Consider the following 17710-nt stretch of genomic DNA (forward strand, 5'->3'; position numbering starts at 1 on the left):
AGCTTCTTTTCATGAGGGTTGAGATCTGCAGTGTAATGAAATTTGTAAGTTGTGGAAACTAACAATGTCTTCACTTAAGGAGTCTAGCCTAATAGATAGTAACTATACTGACTTTTTATAGGGTTAGAAACACTTGTTCACCATCTTAAAAGCCATCTATTTCCTATTCCCCGAGCCAGAGAAGCTGATTTTTACTCATTAATTCTTCACAGTGCCTCTTCCACATAAGTAATTAAGCTACAGAAAGTGACTGATTACTGTTTTTTGTTTTTTTTTTTAAGGAGGATGAGGGGAGAGAGGAAAAGGAGGAGGAGGAGAAGGAGGAGGAAGAGGAGGAGGAGGAAGAGAACTAGTATGAAAGTTTTAACAGACCTGCAGTGTTTCTAGAAATACGGGTTGTAGCATTGTGTTCTGAAACACAGCCAGAGATTTCCTTGAAGGTCTAAAACTCATCATTAGAAAAGAGGTATGTTCCATGAACCAGCAAAGGAATGATGAGATGTCACTTACATGGCTTCTTGGGGCATTTCTGGCATTTGTTAAAGCCCCAGGAGGTCCCCACTGTCCCACAGCAGTCCTCTTGCTTTGAAAGGCCAGGGAGTGCCTTGCCACACTGCAATGAGGTGTGAAATGGGGAGGTTAACTGAGTGCAGGATGCTCACAGCCCCAGAGCTGGGGAGCTTCACGGTCACTTTATCAACAGTTCCCTTGATACCATGCAATTACAGAGGAAAAGAAACGCTATAAAACGTTGAGGCCAAATACTAAGGCAGAACCATACAACACCGCAGTTAATAAGCACATTTCCACATATGAATTCCTTTGCATTTTTAAAGTCTGAAGCAATGGCACAGGTCCATGCTTTTGGGTTTTACCACTTGCCTGGACTTGCCCTGACTGTACCCTGCTCCTTCATCTGGGCAATATATGTCAGCTTTTGGGTTTCTCAACAGCAATTGCTTGCCCGAATGTTCCTTCACTAGCTTGCTTGTTCATTGTTCCTCTGTTCTGCACTTATTGAGCATTTGTAATGTGCCCTGTGAACTTGGATAGAAAGATGGACATGCACTGGACTGAAATGGGTAGCCATAAAACTATAGAATCAGCTGTGAAGTAGGGGTGGGAATCACAGAACCTAAGGAGGGACAAGAAGGGACAGGACAACAGAGGGCAATTTAAGAGATGACTGTAGCCTGAGCCAGATCAGCTCTGGCAGAGACTAATGCTCAGGGAGATCAGCCAAGCCACAAAGGGGTTGGCGAGTTTAAGCAAGACACACATGAGCTGGCAGAACAGATACTCTTAGAACTATGGTTCAATATTGTCAAATGTTAAGGTCAGGTGAGATGCCTTGTCAACCACTCAGGCATGGTACTGACATTGCTTAGAACTACCTAGAAAATAGATCCTGTCCTGCAAGACCATCCAAGGACCAGATGAGCAATGAAGCTCACTTGACTCTTACTTTCCAGCTGCACAGGATAAGCTTATGCCCCACATCTTTTTCTTGTGTACAAATGTAGAGTATCTAAGGTTTTCCTCTACTTTGCAAAAAAAGTATTCAAATGCTTTCCAGAGTCATCTTTTATAAAATAAATCTGATTGTATAACTCTACCAACTAACGACCTCCAGCAACATTGTCTGTCATTATCCCCTGGCAAGATAGAGAAGACATCTCTTGTCCCACTTCAGGCAATGTCTTGTTGCCTTCCAGCTCTGAGCATCTACTGAGGCTTGGAAAAGGAGTCTTTATTGTCTGAACAACTCAGGTGTTTTTGAATGCTTTGTGTTCTCTCTCTCTCTCTCTCTCTCTCTCTCTCTCTCTCTCTCTCTCTCTCTCTCTCTCTCTCTCTCTCTCTGTGTGTGTGTGTGTGTGTGTGTGTGTATTTTTCTTTCCTTCAATTTTATTTCTACCATGAGCCTGAGCACTGGCTCCTCAGTATATGGTTCCTGTCCTTTATTTCAAAGATAATTCCACACAGGTCCACTGCTTACAGCTTCAGTCCAGTGCATATGTGTTAATAACTTATTATCTTTATATTCCCAGCCAAGACACACTATAAATGCTCTCTTATGCAGAGTGGAGCAATTACTATGGGAAGGCCCATCAGAAATTAGCATATATACCCCAGAACAGGGAGCAGCGCACAGTGAGGGGAAGTCAAAGCAAATGGTGATCCTAAGAAGAGCAACAAGGTGTTGACATAGCCTGGCTGGCGTCCATGGACAGTGGGTTTTTTTTTTTCCCTTCCTGCTGGGTCTAGGCACGTCTCATTCTGACTTAGGCTCTGAGTAAAAACATACACAAATTATAAAGCAAAACCACATCAGAGAAGGCCAAGCCCAGTTACAGGGTTTTAGAACACATGGCGTTCACATTCTTAGGTTTTAAGGTTTTGTTTTGTTTTTTAATTTTAATAATTTTTGACATTTGATAATTTTTGCATTCCAAAAGTATATAGTTAAAACAACAATTGAGACACTCTGGAAGACTGAGCATGAATTCTGGCTCCAGGACTCCATACACACACAGCTAGATGAATTTCCTTAACCATAACATGGAATACATAATAGCACTTACATGGTCATGAACTTGAAAGGTAAAATCTACGTTCAATGCAGAGTATTATGCCTGACACTGTAAGTGCTAAGAAAGCTATCACTACGATCGCTATAATTTATTACTCATTGTCATAATCACGACATCATCACCTGAAAGTTCCTTGTTCCAGATCGGATCGAAATTGTGAGATTCTCCAGGGAATGTGGGGCATATAAGTGGATTGGGGTGGACTGTGAGTGTTCTGTGAAACAAGTTGGTTAGTCCAGTAGTCCACTTAAAAGTACCATAACTAACAAGAAGTACATTTATGGGGCACATAAGTTAGCACTGAAGACATTTTCAGTTGGTCCTACTTTTGATGAGAACCTAATAACAGAGCCATAGAGCAAGTGAGCAAGGCCAAGCCACCACATTCATGACACCTTGGAAGTTACTACACAGGTAGGACAAGATAGACATGCTTTTCTTGAGAGAGGGAGGAAAGCAGCCCAGTTGGTTGGATGAACATTGCTTATGTGGCTGTTATAAACCAGTGCACCGAGCAGGATGCCATGTGCAGGTAGCTCCTTGCTTGCTGTTGGCACTATGTGCTAAGGGGGAATGTGCCCATCCCAGAGCTAGATTTGCACCAAGGCCAAGAGAGGAAGCACAGATGTGCATGTACACACACACACACACACACACACACACACACACACAGACACACACCATAAAGGAAGAGAAAGAACCAAGGTGAAGGCAAACTACCCGAATCAGGATAGTTACTCAACTCCTTGAGCCTAACCATAAACAACTTAAACCCTAAGCATGAAGGTTAGGAGCAGAACAGAAAAGGGGACAATGACTTGAGTATACGACAAGAAACAAATAAAAATACAGAGGTCTGCACTGCTGGACCCGAGCCGCCAACATCTGCTTACTATTCTCTTCCAGTTTCACAAGTGGGTTGGGTTTATCTGAGGCACCAACCACTGTGCACACAGGTATTTCCTGTACCAGACTCGGGGCTCTTCTCTTAACCAGGCAAAGCACCCAACACTTGCCGGTTTCATGTGCTCAAAATGTTAGTAGCAGTTCAAGTCCAATTTTCACCTTGGATTCCTAGAATGTTTTATTTGGTAGGGCAAAAATAAATCATTTCCCTCTACTGGGCCTCCAAAAAGGTACAAGGTTTTCATTACATGCTTTATCCCATGTCTTTGTTTTTGCAGGTCTACAGCCAAGAGTAGCACAAGCCGTCCAAATTGATGGAATAAATGGGATGCGTAGGTGGTACCATGGCGCTGTGTGTGTGCGTCTTGAAACTGGGTCTACACAGTGTAGGAGTGAGCTAGGAGGGATGAAGTCATGGTCATAAGGTACAAAGTTTTCTATCAGCCCCATCAGCTGTTTAAAAATAAAGAGGCTTTGGTGTGTAGCAAGAAACATGATGTGAAATACCTCATGGCTTTTACCCAAGGCCACTACAGGATACAAGTCTTAGTTGAGTATATGCAGAAGTAATGTGAGGAAGGGTGGAGTTAGGTCAAGGGCTGTCTCTCCCATTCTGAAAGGCTGCAGTGGAGAGATTAAATAACAGAGTAGAATGAGGCTAGAATGCCTTGCTCTCAGACTGAGAAGTGCTCCTTCTCAGCAAGATATACTCACATGGATGTAGACTACCGTAGCCCATTTGTAATCATGGATCAAAGACGGCTTTCAAGTTAAAAACACAAGAAGACTTTCTCCCATAGAGTTAATAACAATATTCTCAGAGAAAGACTGTCAAACATCTCAGAATACATCTTATGTAAAGCAATCCAGTGTTAAATTCACACCCCTGTACTTAACTCTACCAAGTCAAATAGTAATTCGCTCTAGCTCCTCAGAAAGCTACCATAACCTTCAGTGCTAATGTCTGCTAGGACCCAAATAGGGCAGGGCAAACCAGCCCTGTGAAGATCAGCTGGTGAACGGAGCAGAGAGAAGCCTACATTCGACATATGGCAATGTTGAGATACATTAAACAAGCCTATTGCATGCTGAAGGCTTTTGGCAGAACCGAAGACCCAAAATCATAGGAAGAGGAGGTTCATCTCACACTGTAGACCCTCTTTCCACTGTAAATGCTCCTACCTAATGGGTGATGGTGACTTCTCGGGTGGGAGCTGAGCCTGATGGGTCATCTCTCAGGAATGTCTAGAATGCAAAGCAAATGACCTCTGTGCGGTCTTCCAGGGTTAAGATTCTAAGGTCAGTATGTGCTGCTAGGTTACAGGACTCTGTTTGGAAAATACAGACTAGTGCAAGATAGAGTCAAGTTCAAGTACTTTTGTCCAGAGTTTGTAACAGGGCCAGGTCTGGGCAGATAAATGCACTCCTAGCCCTCTCCTTTGCCTGTTTCTACTTCTTTATCTCTAGAGTCTTCACCAGGTCTAAACCTTTGCCTATTATGCAAACAAGGTAAAAGGGAAACAGCTCCACTTGATCTTGACTTCTGGAGAACTGAACGGTGAAAATAAGCTTTAGACTCCTCTACTTATCTTTATGGGGTCAGGTCACTGGAGAATCACAGGCTGTCCGCACAGTCCATGGGGTTAGAGCACTGGTTGCCAGCACCAAAGGTGCTGAGGAGTTAGAGAATATTGCTATTTGACTTGGTAAAGTTAGGAGTGTAATTATTTCACAACGCAAAGTATAAGCGATTGCATAAAGGTATAACTGTGTAGCTAGTAATCAGCAAGCAATTGACGATGGGAAATGTACTTAGGATCTTTTTTTTTTTTACCTGCTTGGGATACCATGCATCTTCATATTTTAACCTCAAATTTGAGGGAAAACCATATAACTTTGCTATTGAAATTAAACTATGATCACCGTCCCCTGAGAGCCTCACAAATCCAGGAGCCAGAACAATGCTCAAAACTTACCATCCAGCAACCTGAGCTTATCATTAACATTTGATCATTTTTATCATTTTTGACAATGAGAAGACTCACTATTCGGGTTGCTTCCTACAGGCATGGTAACTGGGAAAAAGGCTGTTATAGATATCAGAACATGGTTTTGTGGCATTTCCTACTAAAACTGATACTCATTCCAAGACTGTTTGCTTCACTGTGTCAAGTCTCTTTTCATCAAGAGATAAAAACCAAAGGAGTTAAGAAAAGGGCAGAGTGCTGGTTGAAAATCAGTAGACCCCACCTCTCTTCCTAGCAGTGGGGTGCTCCATAGATCATCCTGCCTTTCTGGACCAGTAACAAGACACTAGAACAACAATCGGGATAGCAAAGTGCAGTGACTGTGAATGAGGAATGACTAGGCAGGTGTGGGACCAGAGCCCTGTGGGCTATCCTACACTATGAGCAGAACGTAGGTAGAATCCCAGCTTGGGTAAAACTATAGCCAGGATTAAAGGGCTGGCTATCTTATAGGCTCTGAGAAGACTTCTGTTAAAACTGTTCAGATATGCTGATCATGGTGACACAAACCTGTAACCCCAGCACTCAGGGAGACAGAGGCAAGCAGATCACTGTGAGTTCAAGTCCAGCCTGGTCAACAAAGTGAGTCCAGGACAGCCAAGGCTACACAGAGAAACTTTATCTCGAAAGAAAGAAAGAAAGAAAGAAAGAAAGAAAGAAAGAAAGAAAGAAAGAAAGAAAGAAGCAACCAAAACTGTTCAGATATTTGACTGTAATAGGGTATGGCAGTTTAAATGACAATGGCCCCCACAGGCTCATAGGGCATGGTACTATTAATAGATGTGTTCTTGTGGGAGTGGGTGTGGCCTTGTTGGAGGAAGTGTGTCACTGGGGAGGGGCTTTGAGGTTTCAAATGCTCAAGCCAGGCTTGGTGTCACTCTTCCTGTTGCGTGTTGATTCAGATGTACAATTCTCAGCTACGTGTCCAGCACCATGTCTGCCTGTATGCTGCCATATTTCCCACCATGAGAGTAATGGACTAAATCTCTGAACCCATAAGCTATCCCTGATTAAATGCTTTTATTTGTAAGAGTTGCCATGGTCATGGCATCTATTCACAGTGATAAGACTCTAATTAAGATGAAAGGGTAGCCCCATGAGGACAGTACAATGTCAAGAACCGACTGTTCAGTCTCCCTAGGTGAAACATTTTAAAATGACAATGCAGACACTTTCTTAGTGGTCATCCTTATCACACGTATGTAACTCATTCTGTTATCAAGAACCATGTATAACGAAGTATAAATATTTGAAGCTAGAAACAGGACATTTTCTCAAAAAGTAAATGCATCACTAATCCAAAGGAACAAATAAACTAACCCTTGCAAAAGCACACAGGTATAGGCTCAGGCAAGTGCTGAAACAAAAGCATGACTCAGTGGTACTCCTGGGGAAAGAGACTCGGTCAGTCACAATCCAGGGCAGTGGTTCTCACCCTTCCTAATGCTGCGACCCTTTATTATAGTTCCTTGTGGTGTGCTGACCTACCCAACTATATAATTATTTCCATTACAACTTCAGAACTGTAACGTTGCTACTGCTATGAACTATAATGTAAATACTTCTGGAGATGCAGGTCCACCAAAGGATTGCGACCCACAGGTTGAGAACTGCTGGTCTAGGGGATCCTAACACCAAAGGAAATACCCTACTCCAACTTCTACCTATCTGTCAACGGTAAATGGTAACCTGGCCATTCTCTAAGCCGTGTGTGTATGTGTGTGTGTGTGTGTGTGTGTGTGTGTGTGTGTGTGTGTATGTGTCCGTGCACACGTGTGCGCATGCTCACATGTGTTCATATATGAGACCATGAGAGGATAGAATAATGGAACGAACACAGGACTGAGAACCAGGAAGCCTCAGTGTTAATCCCTACATGCCACAACTCAACACTAAGTGAACTAACTCTCTGGATGTCAGTCTCGTCATAAACAGAACTGCAAAAACTGACCAATTGATACATAGTCAATGTACTTAGGTTTAATGACTTTTATGGAGGCCCCAGAACAGGAACAAGGCTGCTGGGGAACAATGGTGAAAATGTTTACTCTGTCACAGTCGCCCTACAAAGATCACTGTTCCTTAAATGGCCCTTGTCTACAAGCCTGACTAACTGGATCCCATGGCCCTATATCGTTCCTACTAGCCTCAAAGAATGTCCTACCCACTTTATCAGTGATGACCAGACCATAATATAACTTCAGCCCTCTCTTGCCAACTTGTACATACAAAAAACCAGCATCTCTACCTACCTGAAATTAGGCATGGCTCTTAAATGGTTCCTTCCCAATTATAAAAGATAATTACAGTAGTCATCTTATTATCAATAAACAACTTCTCAGAGGTATTCATAACATTCATAGAGATGCAGATTTCGCATGTATGAAGCATGTATGCAAAGCCACACGATGGACCCTTCACCCACATCACATAGCTACATCATCTTAACAATCCTCTGTACCAGTGCTATCTTCACGGCTACTCACATTCAAAAGCATGCTACTCAACAATTGATGACACAAAACCTTGAGGATTTTACCAAGCAAAAGCGCTACCCTCGCTATTGTGACATTGAGGAATATCAGTCATATTTCGTTAAATACTCTCCACATCTTTCATAAATAGAAGAATGAAGTCCTTTATGGAAAACCACTGGTTGTGCATAAGAGACTGGGTTCATCTCAACCTCTGCCTTGGGTCTCTGCTGCTTCATAATGACAGACACCACTCTGCTTCATCAAGGTGACTCCTGTCCACCTTCCATGCAAAATGGCTCAACTTCGGCTCCAAATTAAACTGGAAAGCCTCAGCAAGAGCTCTTCCATGTCCCTGCCCTAAATTGCCAATTGTATTTATTTTTATGAGGCAATGCCAAATACTCCAATTTTTTAAAAACTTTGTCATTAATGCAAGAAGAACAACACACTTGATCAACTACTTCTCCAGGGTCCGTTGTCCTAAGGGAGAATTCTGTACTGTGGCTCACTGGCAGGGCAACAGGCATTGTCCCATAAAAAGAAGAGGAAAATGCTTAAATGCTTCCAGATTTTCTAAAAGAACTTATAAAAAAAATTGCTTTGGCTTGAGCAGAACATTTTTCATGGGCAAGTTCTTTTCGTTTTCTTCTTCTTCTTCTTCTTCTTTTTTAAGTCTACCCAGCTTTCTTTTATTAGAGTAATTAAAACAATGTTAGGCATTCAGGGTATCTGATATATGCATAATCCTCTGATATTTCAGGATATTGATTTTACAAAGTGTCTGCTGTGACTAGAGCATTAACAGCTGGAAATGTATCCACACTGATTTCTGACAGTATATTTGCTTAAAGCCTGCTGAAGCCAAACCATGCGCTTCAAGGAACTCCAGACAACTACTTTAATTTGTGAAATATATTTTAAAAGTAATGCTACAATAAGGATTGGTTTTTAATGTTAACATACAAAGGGGAAAGTATTCTTAAAGGCATGCCATATGATTCTCCTTTTTAAAAAAAAAAAAAAAAAAAAAAAAAAAAAAGCTCTCTACTTTGTCTACTTCTGCACTTTTGGAAATTTGACAGACAAATCTTCCAGATTGTGATCTGTGAATTGTTGGTCTTCCTGAGCTGATAAAAGAATAATTAAGTTCTATTCTCACATAATTCCCACTTGGCTTTCTTCTGATGAAAAGCAATATAAAATACCATAAATTGCAGTACTAGAGAGCAAGTAAGTCAAATTTACTTCATTATTTATTACTTGTTATTATTTATTATTAATTTTAGCTTGTATACAAAATACCAGATTCATTATTACATTTTCATGTGTGCATCCTTGTAAATTTATTTTAAATTCTATTGACAGGGGTATGGCTTAAAAACAAGGAGCTTTAGTGGGTGAGAAAATAAGGATGGGTGCATAGGTATATCTGTTGTTACTATGGCAACCAGATCACCTCCAGAATGATGAACAAAGGATTGTTTATTTCTTTAACGATGCTAGGTACCTTTCTATGTGAAACTTCATTGCTTAACAGTTCTCCTTTTGTCTCTGTAGAGATGGTGAAAGAAACAAAGGCCACATCAGGCTTCATAGAACTATGCAAAATTGTAAGGCAGGCCTCCCGTTTGCTTTTTAGTTTTTATGGGTCCCGCCCAACAGCACAGAACTTAAAGCTACTAATTACCAGTGGCTTAGGTGTAACTCATGTATAAAATCAGAAAGCCACAAATAAAAGCAACAGGTTCATTTATGTCCCTGAGAACAGAAGCTAAGCTTGTATTGTCTACTGACCATTCACTTATGACAGGAACAGTTACTGTCCAACAAATAGCCACTAGTTTCCCAACATTTCCCAGTTCTGAAACAGTATGATACATACCTATCTGCTGTAACAAACAACCATAAAGTAAATGGCTTTGTGTAGATGTATGCAGGTGTGCACATGTGCACATTGTGTAGAGGTTAGAGGTCAACCTTGGGATAGTAGTTCAGGCACTGCCCATCTTGTTTTGTGAGGCAGCATTTCTAGATGGCCTGGAGCTCACCAAGAAAGCTAGGCTGGCTGGTCAACAAGGCCCAAGAAACCTTCTGCCTCTGGGATTTAAACCCCCTACACCATACCTATCACTGTCGTCTGTCTGTCTGTCTGTCTGTCTGCTTGCCTTTTAATGAACTCCTGTCTTCATGCTTCCATGGCAGGAACTTAACCAATTGACCTATCTTCCCCAAACCAAGTCATGGTTTTAACAATAGACATTTACTTCTCACTTGTAGAACCTGGAAACCCAAGATCTAAAGAGCTAGCAATGGTCAATTCCTGTCATGTAGGCAGCAGCCATTTGGCTCTGGGCTCACAGGACTGCTTGCTTATGAGTCTGCAGAAAGAGAGACAGGATGCAGTCAAATATTCTGGTACCATTTCTTCTAATGATATGAATCCCATCACATCATTGCCCCTCCCTTATGATTTCATTTAACCTCAGTTATCTCCTTTTAGCCTCTGCTCCGAATATAGTAATAGCTGAGGTTTCAATACATGAATTGGCGCATAATGCTTCAATCCACAGAAATATCTGACAGGATCATGTACCTGAGCAATGGGGAGTGAAAATGGGATGAATGTTCCTGGCAGCATCTGTCTTCCCCAGCTATGGGAATCAAGTCTTGTCATGGTTCAATTCTTGGCAAAGTATTGTGAGTAGTAGTGCAATAATGCTGCATGAGCACCCTTAGCTCAGGCCCCCATGGAATGTGGAATGTAGAGTCCTTTACTTCCTCACAGCTATCTAGTCCATGCAAAACTTGTCGGGCTTGTTATTGTCTCACAGCCTGGCCCAACTGGAGCAATGGATACAATTAGCAGTGATTCATATGTGCCCATTACTCAGCCCATACAAGAGGGTCTTCCCCTCATGAAAAGCACAAGCTTAATGGCAAGAAGAACATAATTAAACCATAAATAGTCTAACTAGGTTGCAATGGAGCAAGAATTCAGAGAAGAAGAAGAGGAGGAGGAGGAGGATTATAAGGAGGAGGAGGAGGAGGAAGCAAAGTGGATTGAAGAAAACTCTTTCAAGGAGATGACACTTGACACCCATTTCAAGTCAGGAGGAGTTGGAGACAACAAGACAGGTATTCACTGTAGCTGACATTTGTCTAGATTACTCTGTCCATATTCCGTGTGCATATATTGTATCAATAGTGCCTATAGTTGTAAAAAAAAAAAAAAAAAGGAGGAAAGATGTCAAAAGTATCACAGCACAACAGCACCAGACTCAGACGTCTTGAGAGGCTTCTCAGTCCAAGATGCGATGAAATTGGGCGCAAGAACTGATGTACTTGCTAAAATGGAATGAGAGCTATAGACTTGAAGTGCAGAATCAGTACACACTAGTCCTAACTTCTCTGAGCCTCAAGTGTCACAAAAGTAGATGGGAGGCAAGAATACCTGCTTTCTTTATAGCACATTGTTTCAAAGGTCAAATATGGTCATGGCCGTGAATGTCCTCTATCATCTATCCATTTTATAAAAATGTAATGTTTTACTAAGAGGCTTGCCTCAAAGCCACAGGATGTGGAGACTGTGTTCTTAACTGTTAAAACTTGCCCGATCTAAAGAAGTCCTCTGCAAAGTGGTTATGCTGGAGGCATTGCTATCCTATTCGAAATATTTAAAGCTCCTCACTTCACATGTTATAATACCATTCAGAAATTGAGGATAGCTTTAAAACACTCTCGGTGATGGCAAATCCTTGAGACTTGAGTTGACTTGGCCATTCTAAGCTTTCAGATTGCTTAAGAAAATAACAAGTGATATGAAGGTCATCGGTATACACTAACTCTCAGTTCTGAATTGGTTTTTTTTCCCTTCAATTCAGGCAAAGCATAACTATATAAGGTCAGGGTTGGAGAGCTGGCTCAGTGGCTCTTGCAGAGGAGCTGAATCCAAATCTCAGAACTTCTGTAAGGGCATTCCCAGCCACCTGCAACTGTAGCTTCAACAGATCTGATGACTTCTTCTAGCCTTTGGGGGTACCTGGACTCATGTGTATCCCAGACACATATACACATAATTAAAATTTAAATAAACCTCAGAAAAACAATGCAATGGCAACATGACCAGGGACAATGTACAGCCTCTGAATATAATATTTTAATAGCAGATAATCAGCTTGTATATAAATACTTAAATAAAAGGAAGCAGAAGAAGAAGAAAATGGAAGTGTAAGAAAAACGGCAGCACTATTATCATATCCGGAATGGCATGGGGCAGAGATGAACAAATCTTACCATTTCTCTGAATAGGTCATGAAATTGTTTCTGTCACAGATTCCAAACTATTTTCTCTTAGTAAACCAGACAATTCTACTTCAGTTTAGAAAATATTAATTCTATCAAATGGAATAGGGAGAAAAAGCGACTCTAGCTCCTAGAAACACCAGCCTCTAAGTCTTTAAACATTCTTGTAGTGTACAGAGTATAAAACTCCATCAAGCCAAGCTATGTTCTCTTTAAACTCCTTTCAGTACCCTCAGAACTTTGCCAGTACCAGAAGTGGCTTACCAAAAGTCCCAGTTCTGGTTCATAATTGTTTTCAACATCTGTTCCCTGTGTAAAAACCAAGAGCCTAATAATTAGTAGGCTTATGGTTTTGGTGTGCCTTAAAGGTAAAATACGGAAGCTTGGTGATATTCCATGTCATGGCAAAAGTATTTTTCATGGCCAATAAAGTGGAAAAACATGTAAGAAAGGAGTCAAGGAAAACCAGTGATGTGGCACAGACTTGCTTGTGTATGGACAGGTCAGGGGGAGTAAAAACTTAAGGTTGACAGGCTTTGGGGTACCTACAGAGCATCTGCCTGGGTGAAGACTGGATGTTAAACTACAGGAAGTACCATGTCTGGGTCCCACCAGTTCTGGGAATCTATATTTGACTCTCTCAATGTCTGAGCCCCATGTTCCTCATCCAAGTAAAACTAGCAGTTCTCCCCTCGGCTGGCAGAAATTCAGTGACATGAAGGTATGTTCTCGCGCACGAGTGGTGTTCCTCCACCTCCTTTGGACCCTAGCCCTGTGTTTTGCTGATCTTTCTCTGCTCCAGGCAAGAGGCCCCCTCACAGACTGTCTGGCAGAAGTTTCTGGAACATGACCAGCGAACACTTAAGAGCTCCAGAACCTATCACTGAGATGTACAAAACACCTTCATCAAAGCCTTCTGCTCTTGACACAGGTAATGTCTGGCAAGGATGAGTCCAGAGAGCAGCCCCGTCAGAGACACTAGAGACAAGAGACTCGCTCACACTCCATTAACTGTTTCTTGGATTAGGACAAGGAAGTCCTTGAGAGGGACACTGAAGAAAAACCCAGATGGCACAGACGTGGCTGGTGTTGATGACTCATTCCACCAGAAGAAGGCCAAACTTCAGTAAATGTCATCAATAGACCCCAGCCCGGAGCTCTGTTCGTGGAGAAAGGGAGATGGCTGGGAAAGCCAGCTCTGCCTTCCCAAAGCTCTGGACAGAAGCACCTCTAAAAGGCAAAGGCCATTGTTCTGACCCATTTCACATCTCCTGAGCAAGGCCAGCCCTAAAGGCAGAGGACTTCGGTCAACAGCAAGGAGCAAGAAGGTCACACACTGACTTTCGCCTTCTGCTGAGCCAGGAAAGGAATGCTGTTATCTCCAGGCAAGAAGAGCACTGTATAATTCAGAGGTCAAGGTTTTGTAAGCATTTATTCTTTTAAAATGTTTTATTAGATTTATTTATGTATCTGGAGGTGGTATCTGCATATGCAGTAGCATGCATAAAGGGAATCAGTTCTCTCCCCCATCATGTGAGTCCCAGGGGTCAAACTCAGGTCATCCGGCTTGGCAGCAAGTGTCCTTACCCACTGAATCATCTCACCAGCCCTGCATTTATTTTTTAGACATCTGATCTGTTTTGGTAGTTTCTGGACACCATTTAGGGAAATAACCAGTGTGGAAGTGTTAAGATAATCCCAGTGTATTGTTGGGACAAAGCTAGGATTTCAGTTTCAGCTCTAGGCTCGCCCCATTAATTTATAGAGGCAGTCTATAATATATAGAAATTAAAGAGCAGCTTTCTAAGCAAAACTCAGTGTCCCAGCTTCTGTCAAGGGAGCAATAAAGTGTTTTCCCATTACTGAGACACTAGTTTGAAAGTCTGCAGTCCATACCCCTGCTTTCTGTCTCCCTGTCATCTTCCCTCTCTCCCTCTTTTTCGCTGACATGGGCTTAACAGGCCTCACATCTACTTCTTGAGGCTCTCTTTGGTCCCTGTTGGGGTTTAATGTAAAATGTCCCTCAGTGTCTTGCATTCTTGGACACCTGGTCACCGGCCGATGGGCTATCTAAGGAGCTTGTGAAACCTTTTGGCCTTGGGGAATAACCAGCAGGCTAGAGCCCCAGTGCAGACCTTGGGGTTTCCTCCGCAGCCTGGGCTTGGGCTGATGGACTCTTTGCTGTCACCTTCTCAGAGATGTGAGGAAGCCACGCCACAAGCTCATGATACCCAGGACTAAGCCAGTTTCAGGGCCCATGCCTCCCCCAACCTTGCAAACTCTATTGCCTCAAAGTGAACTGTGAACCAAAATAAAGCATTCCTTCCACTTTGGTTTTTTTTTTTTTTTTTTTTTTTGGTCAGGTATTCTGTCATAGCAATGAGAAATGGGACAGAATCTATGCAAATAAAGCTAATAAGTTTTTCTTTACACACTTTCTGAATAGTACTTTGATCCAAGCAGTTAGGATACTTTCCATTCCCAGGTCAAGCTTTCCCGTTCATTTCTCAACAGTGTTTATTTTTATTTTAAACAAAAGCAGAGTGGTCCTATTTCCCCTTCTACAAAGCCACAAGTATACATGTGCATTTCACCACTGAGCTTTTTGACCTTGACAATGTTTCACAAGAGAGACCTATCTCCAATTAATGTTTTTCTCCACTGGTTCTTTCTCTTTCCACTCTTCTTGCCCAGCAAGAACCACCGCAATGGCGTCTGGCACCTCTAAGAGACTACCAAACAGTTCTTGCGTCACTTAAGCTCAACTTTGCCTCAGGACTTACTATTTATGAGGTATATAATTAATGGAAACAGTTGTTTTCCAATGACTTAGGTGTTTCACATCATGTACTACCTGCACCCCTCCCCCCTTCTAACCTCTAGCAAGATTCTTTTCTTCAGTAAAATGGATGCTAGATACCTTTATCATCAAGTTGGTGGCTTATGATTTTTATAATCTTTATGGAAGTTTCTACAAGATCAACTGTGTTATTTTCTGTAATTCTCCATGACTGCAACCTATGAAAGTGGGCTTGTGTGGCATTTTATCGTCTTTATCTATGTTAGAGTGCTATAAAAATGTTCTGTTTATATCTACTTTGGGTTTTCCAGTATTTCTGCACTTCATAGTTAATCTGGGTGTTTATATGTGGAATTTTCTGTTCTTTCAGCATTTGCAATGTGAAGGTCTTGAGACATTTTGCTTTGCTTTCTCTGTAACGCCTGTGTCTAATTACAGACCATGTTACCGCATTCAACAAAGAGGCCACGATCGCACGATTGTGTAACCTGGCAAGGACAAGGCCAGCAGGGAAGCTGGACCCTGAACTCTATTGTTAGGATTCTAAACACATCACAATCAGGGCCTTTTCAAACTGTCTGGCATGGCTGGGTCACTGTAAAAGACTTGTTGTCAACAACTGGGCAATCAGTAAAACCCATGTGGAACAATCGCAGAAGCTATGTAAGATCTGAATTTGAGTCACTATTAAGGGAAACAATTGGAAATAAAATTCACCGTACACAAGGAAAGAGGTGTGTAGATTTCACATCCCCGTCGTGCAATAATAGGTCTCTCTGACAGGGACTTTCTGAAACTGAGCTTCTCCTCAGAGATGAAAACTGAGGGATGGAAACATTCACGTTCCAAGCTCAGGAAAACAAGTTTCCCTGCAAAGAGTTGGTCATTGTCACCACTGGAGACGAAACTCCAACTCAGCCACAGAGTGAACAAACTCGCAAATGTTACAATACATACGGAGTGCAGCAATTTACTTCAAGTAACACAGAAGCTAAAGTCAGTTAAGACTGTAACTTGCCTATTACTTCAAGAGTACCCTCAAAGCCACCTTATTTCTTGTCTACTTCTATTGTTTAAATGATCTCAGTAATCCCTGACGATCCTAAGATAAGAAAATATTTTAGAATAGGGCAGAAGATGGAGGGAGGGTGGGAACAAGAAGATAACAGAGAGTAGATAACAGTTGAGATGTAATAAATTATAATAAATAAAAATTGTTAAAGAAAATATTTTAGAAGAATGAAAAAATTAAATAACACGCTCCGCAGAGGTAAAAAAAAAAAAAAAAAAAAAGAATGTTTTCATTTCCATCTTGGCACTGTTTAAAGGTGACAATCACTACAGAAATTTCTAGTGCTGGAGTTACTTATTTCTATGACAATGTCCGAAGAAATGCTCTCCACTATCATCAGTATACTGCAAGGAGATCTATTTGTTGATCACTGTCTCTTGCATTATCCCCCTGCATTTTACTGATAAATCCCCACGCTTTGACCTATACTCAAGAATACATCATTCCTAACACCAATCAAGGTTGGACTTATCCTTAGAGACCCGGCCAGCTGCCTTCCTCCAAGTGCCCCCTCCCACACGTCAGCCACTGAATGACAATGAACATTGGCCTGGCTCTGAAGTGAAAAGGCTCAGAACAGTTCAGTACACCACACTCCCTTTCTTCCCAACATTCTATACCCAAATCCTGGCGAGCCACCCCCTGCACTACCCATCTTTATCTTCAAATCTCCTTTTGTTGACCCTGATACAAGGTCAACATCTTATACCTAGAATCCACATATCCAGCCCCAATCAAAACACAACACTGACAAATATCCTTTCCCAAAATTTCATTCAATGCACTGAAGTTGTATTTTTCAAGTTCATATTTAAAATACAGTATTCTATTTATAAGTCTAGGAAAAGTTGGTTAGTTCCCCTTTCTTCTCATAAAAAATTATCAAACATCCTAGGCCATTCCAAGATTGCTGTGAGCTGGGCACAGCACTACATGTCTGTAATCCCAGCACTCAGGAGGCAAAGACAGGTGGATCTCCGTGAGTTTGAGGCCAGCCTGATCTACAAAGTGAGTCCAGAACATCCAAAGCCAAACAGAGAAACTCTGTCTTGAAAAAGAAGAAAGAAAGAAAGAAAGAAAGAAAGAAAGAAAGAAAGAAAGAAAGATCGAAGTAATGATAATCTGTATGCTGAATTCTGAGTCAAAGGCTGCTGACATCTTTCTACATCTGTGCATGGAATACATTACGAGAGAAAACTACAGACACTATGATACTTCACTCTTAAAACTTTTACCACTCAATTCATAAGAATGAGAACATTTTCCTGCATAAACGCAACGCTATCATCACCCTTAGGCAACTAAAAATTCCAAAGTAACACCCATCTAATAACCAGTTCAATTTTTCCATTTGTTTCTGAAAAAAATTTACATCAGACTTTTTAAAAATTCTGATTTAGGTTCAGCAAGATGGAGCAGTGGGAAAAGGCACTTGCAAACCTGACGCCTTAGATCGAATTCCTGAGAAAGGGAAAGCTAACTCCACCAAGTTGTCCTCCGTCCTCCATGGATACCGTGGTACATGTGTGCGCTGC

At 41.6% G+C, this 17710-nt stretch overlaps 1 protein-coding gene across 1 annotated transcript in view; it reads right to left on the reverse strand.

Annotated features, from left to right (window-relative positions):
* The window catches only part of Ltbp1 (latent transforming growth factor beta binding protein 1), a 399918-nt gene that overhangs the window by 151064 nt on the left and 231144 nt on the right, over window positions 1–17710 (reverse strand). The window contains exon 8 of the mRNA XM_051167245.1: window positions 511–613. Within this exon, the coding sequence (XP_051023202.1) occupies window positions 511–613 (103 nt within the window). The remainder of the gene's footprint in view (window positions 1–510; window positions 614–17710) is intronic.

Source organism: Acomys russatus, chromosome 1 (assembly GCF_903995435.1).
Source record: "Acomys russatus chromosome 1, mAcoRus1.1, whole genome shotgun sequence".
Lineage (NCBI taxonomy): Eukaryota > Metazoa > Chordata > Mammalia > Rodentia > Muridae > Acomys > Acomys russatus.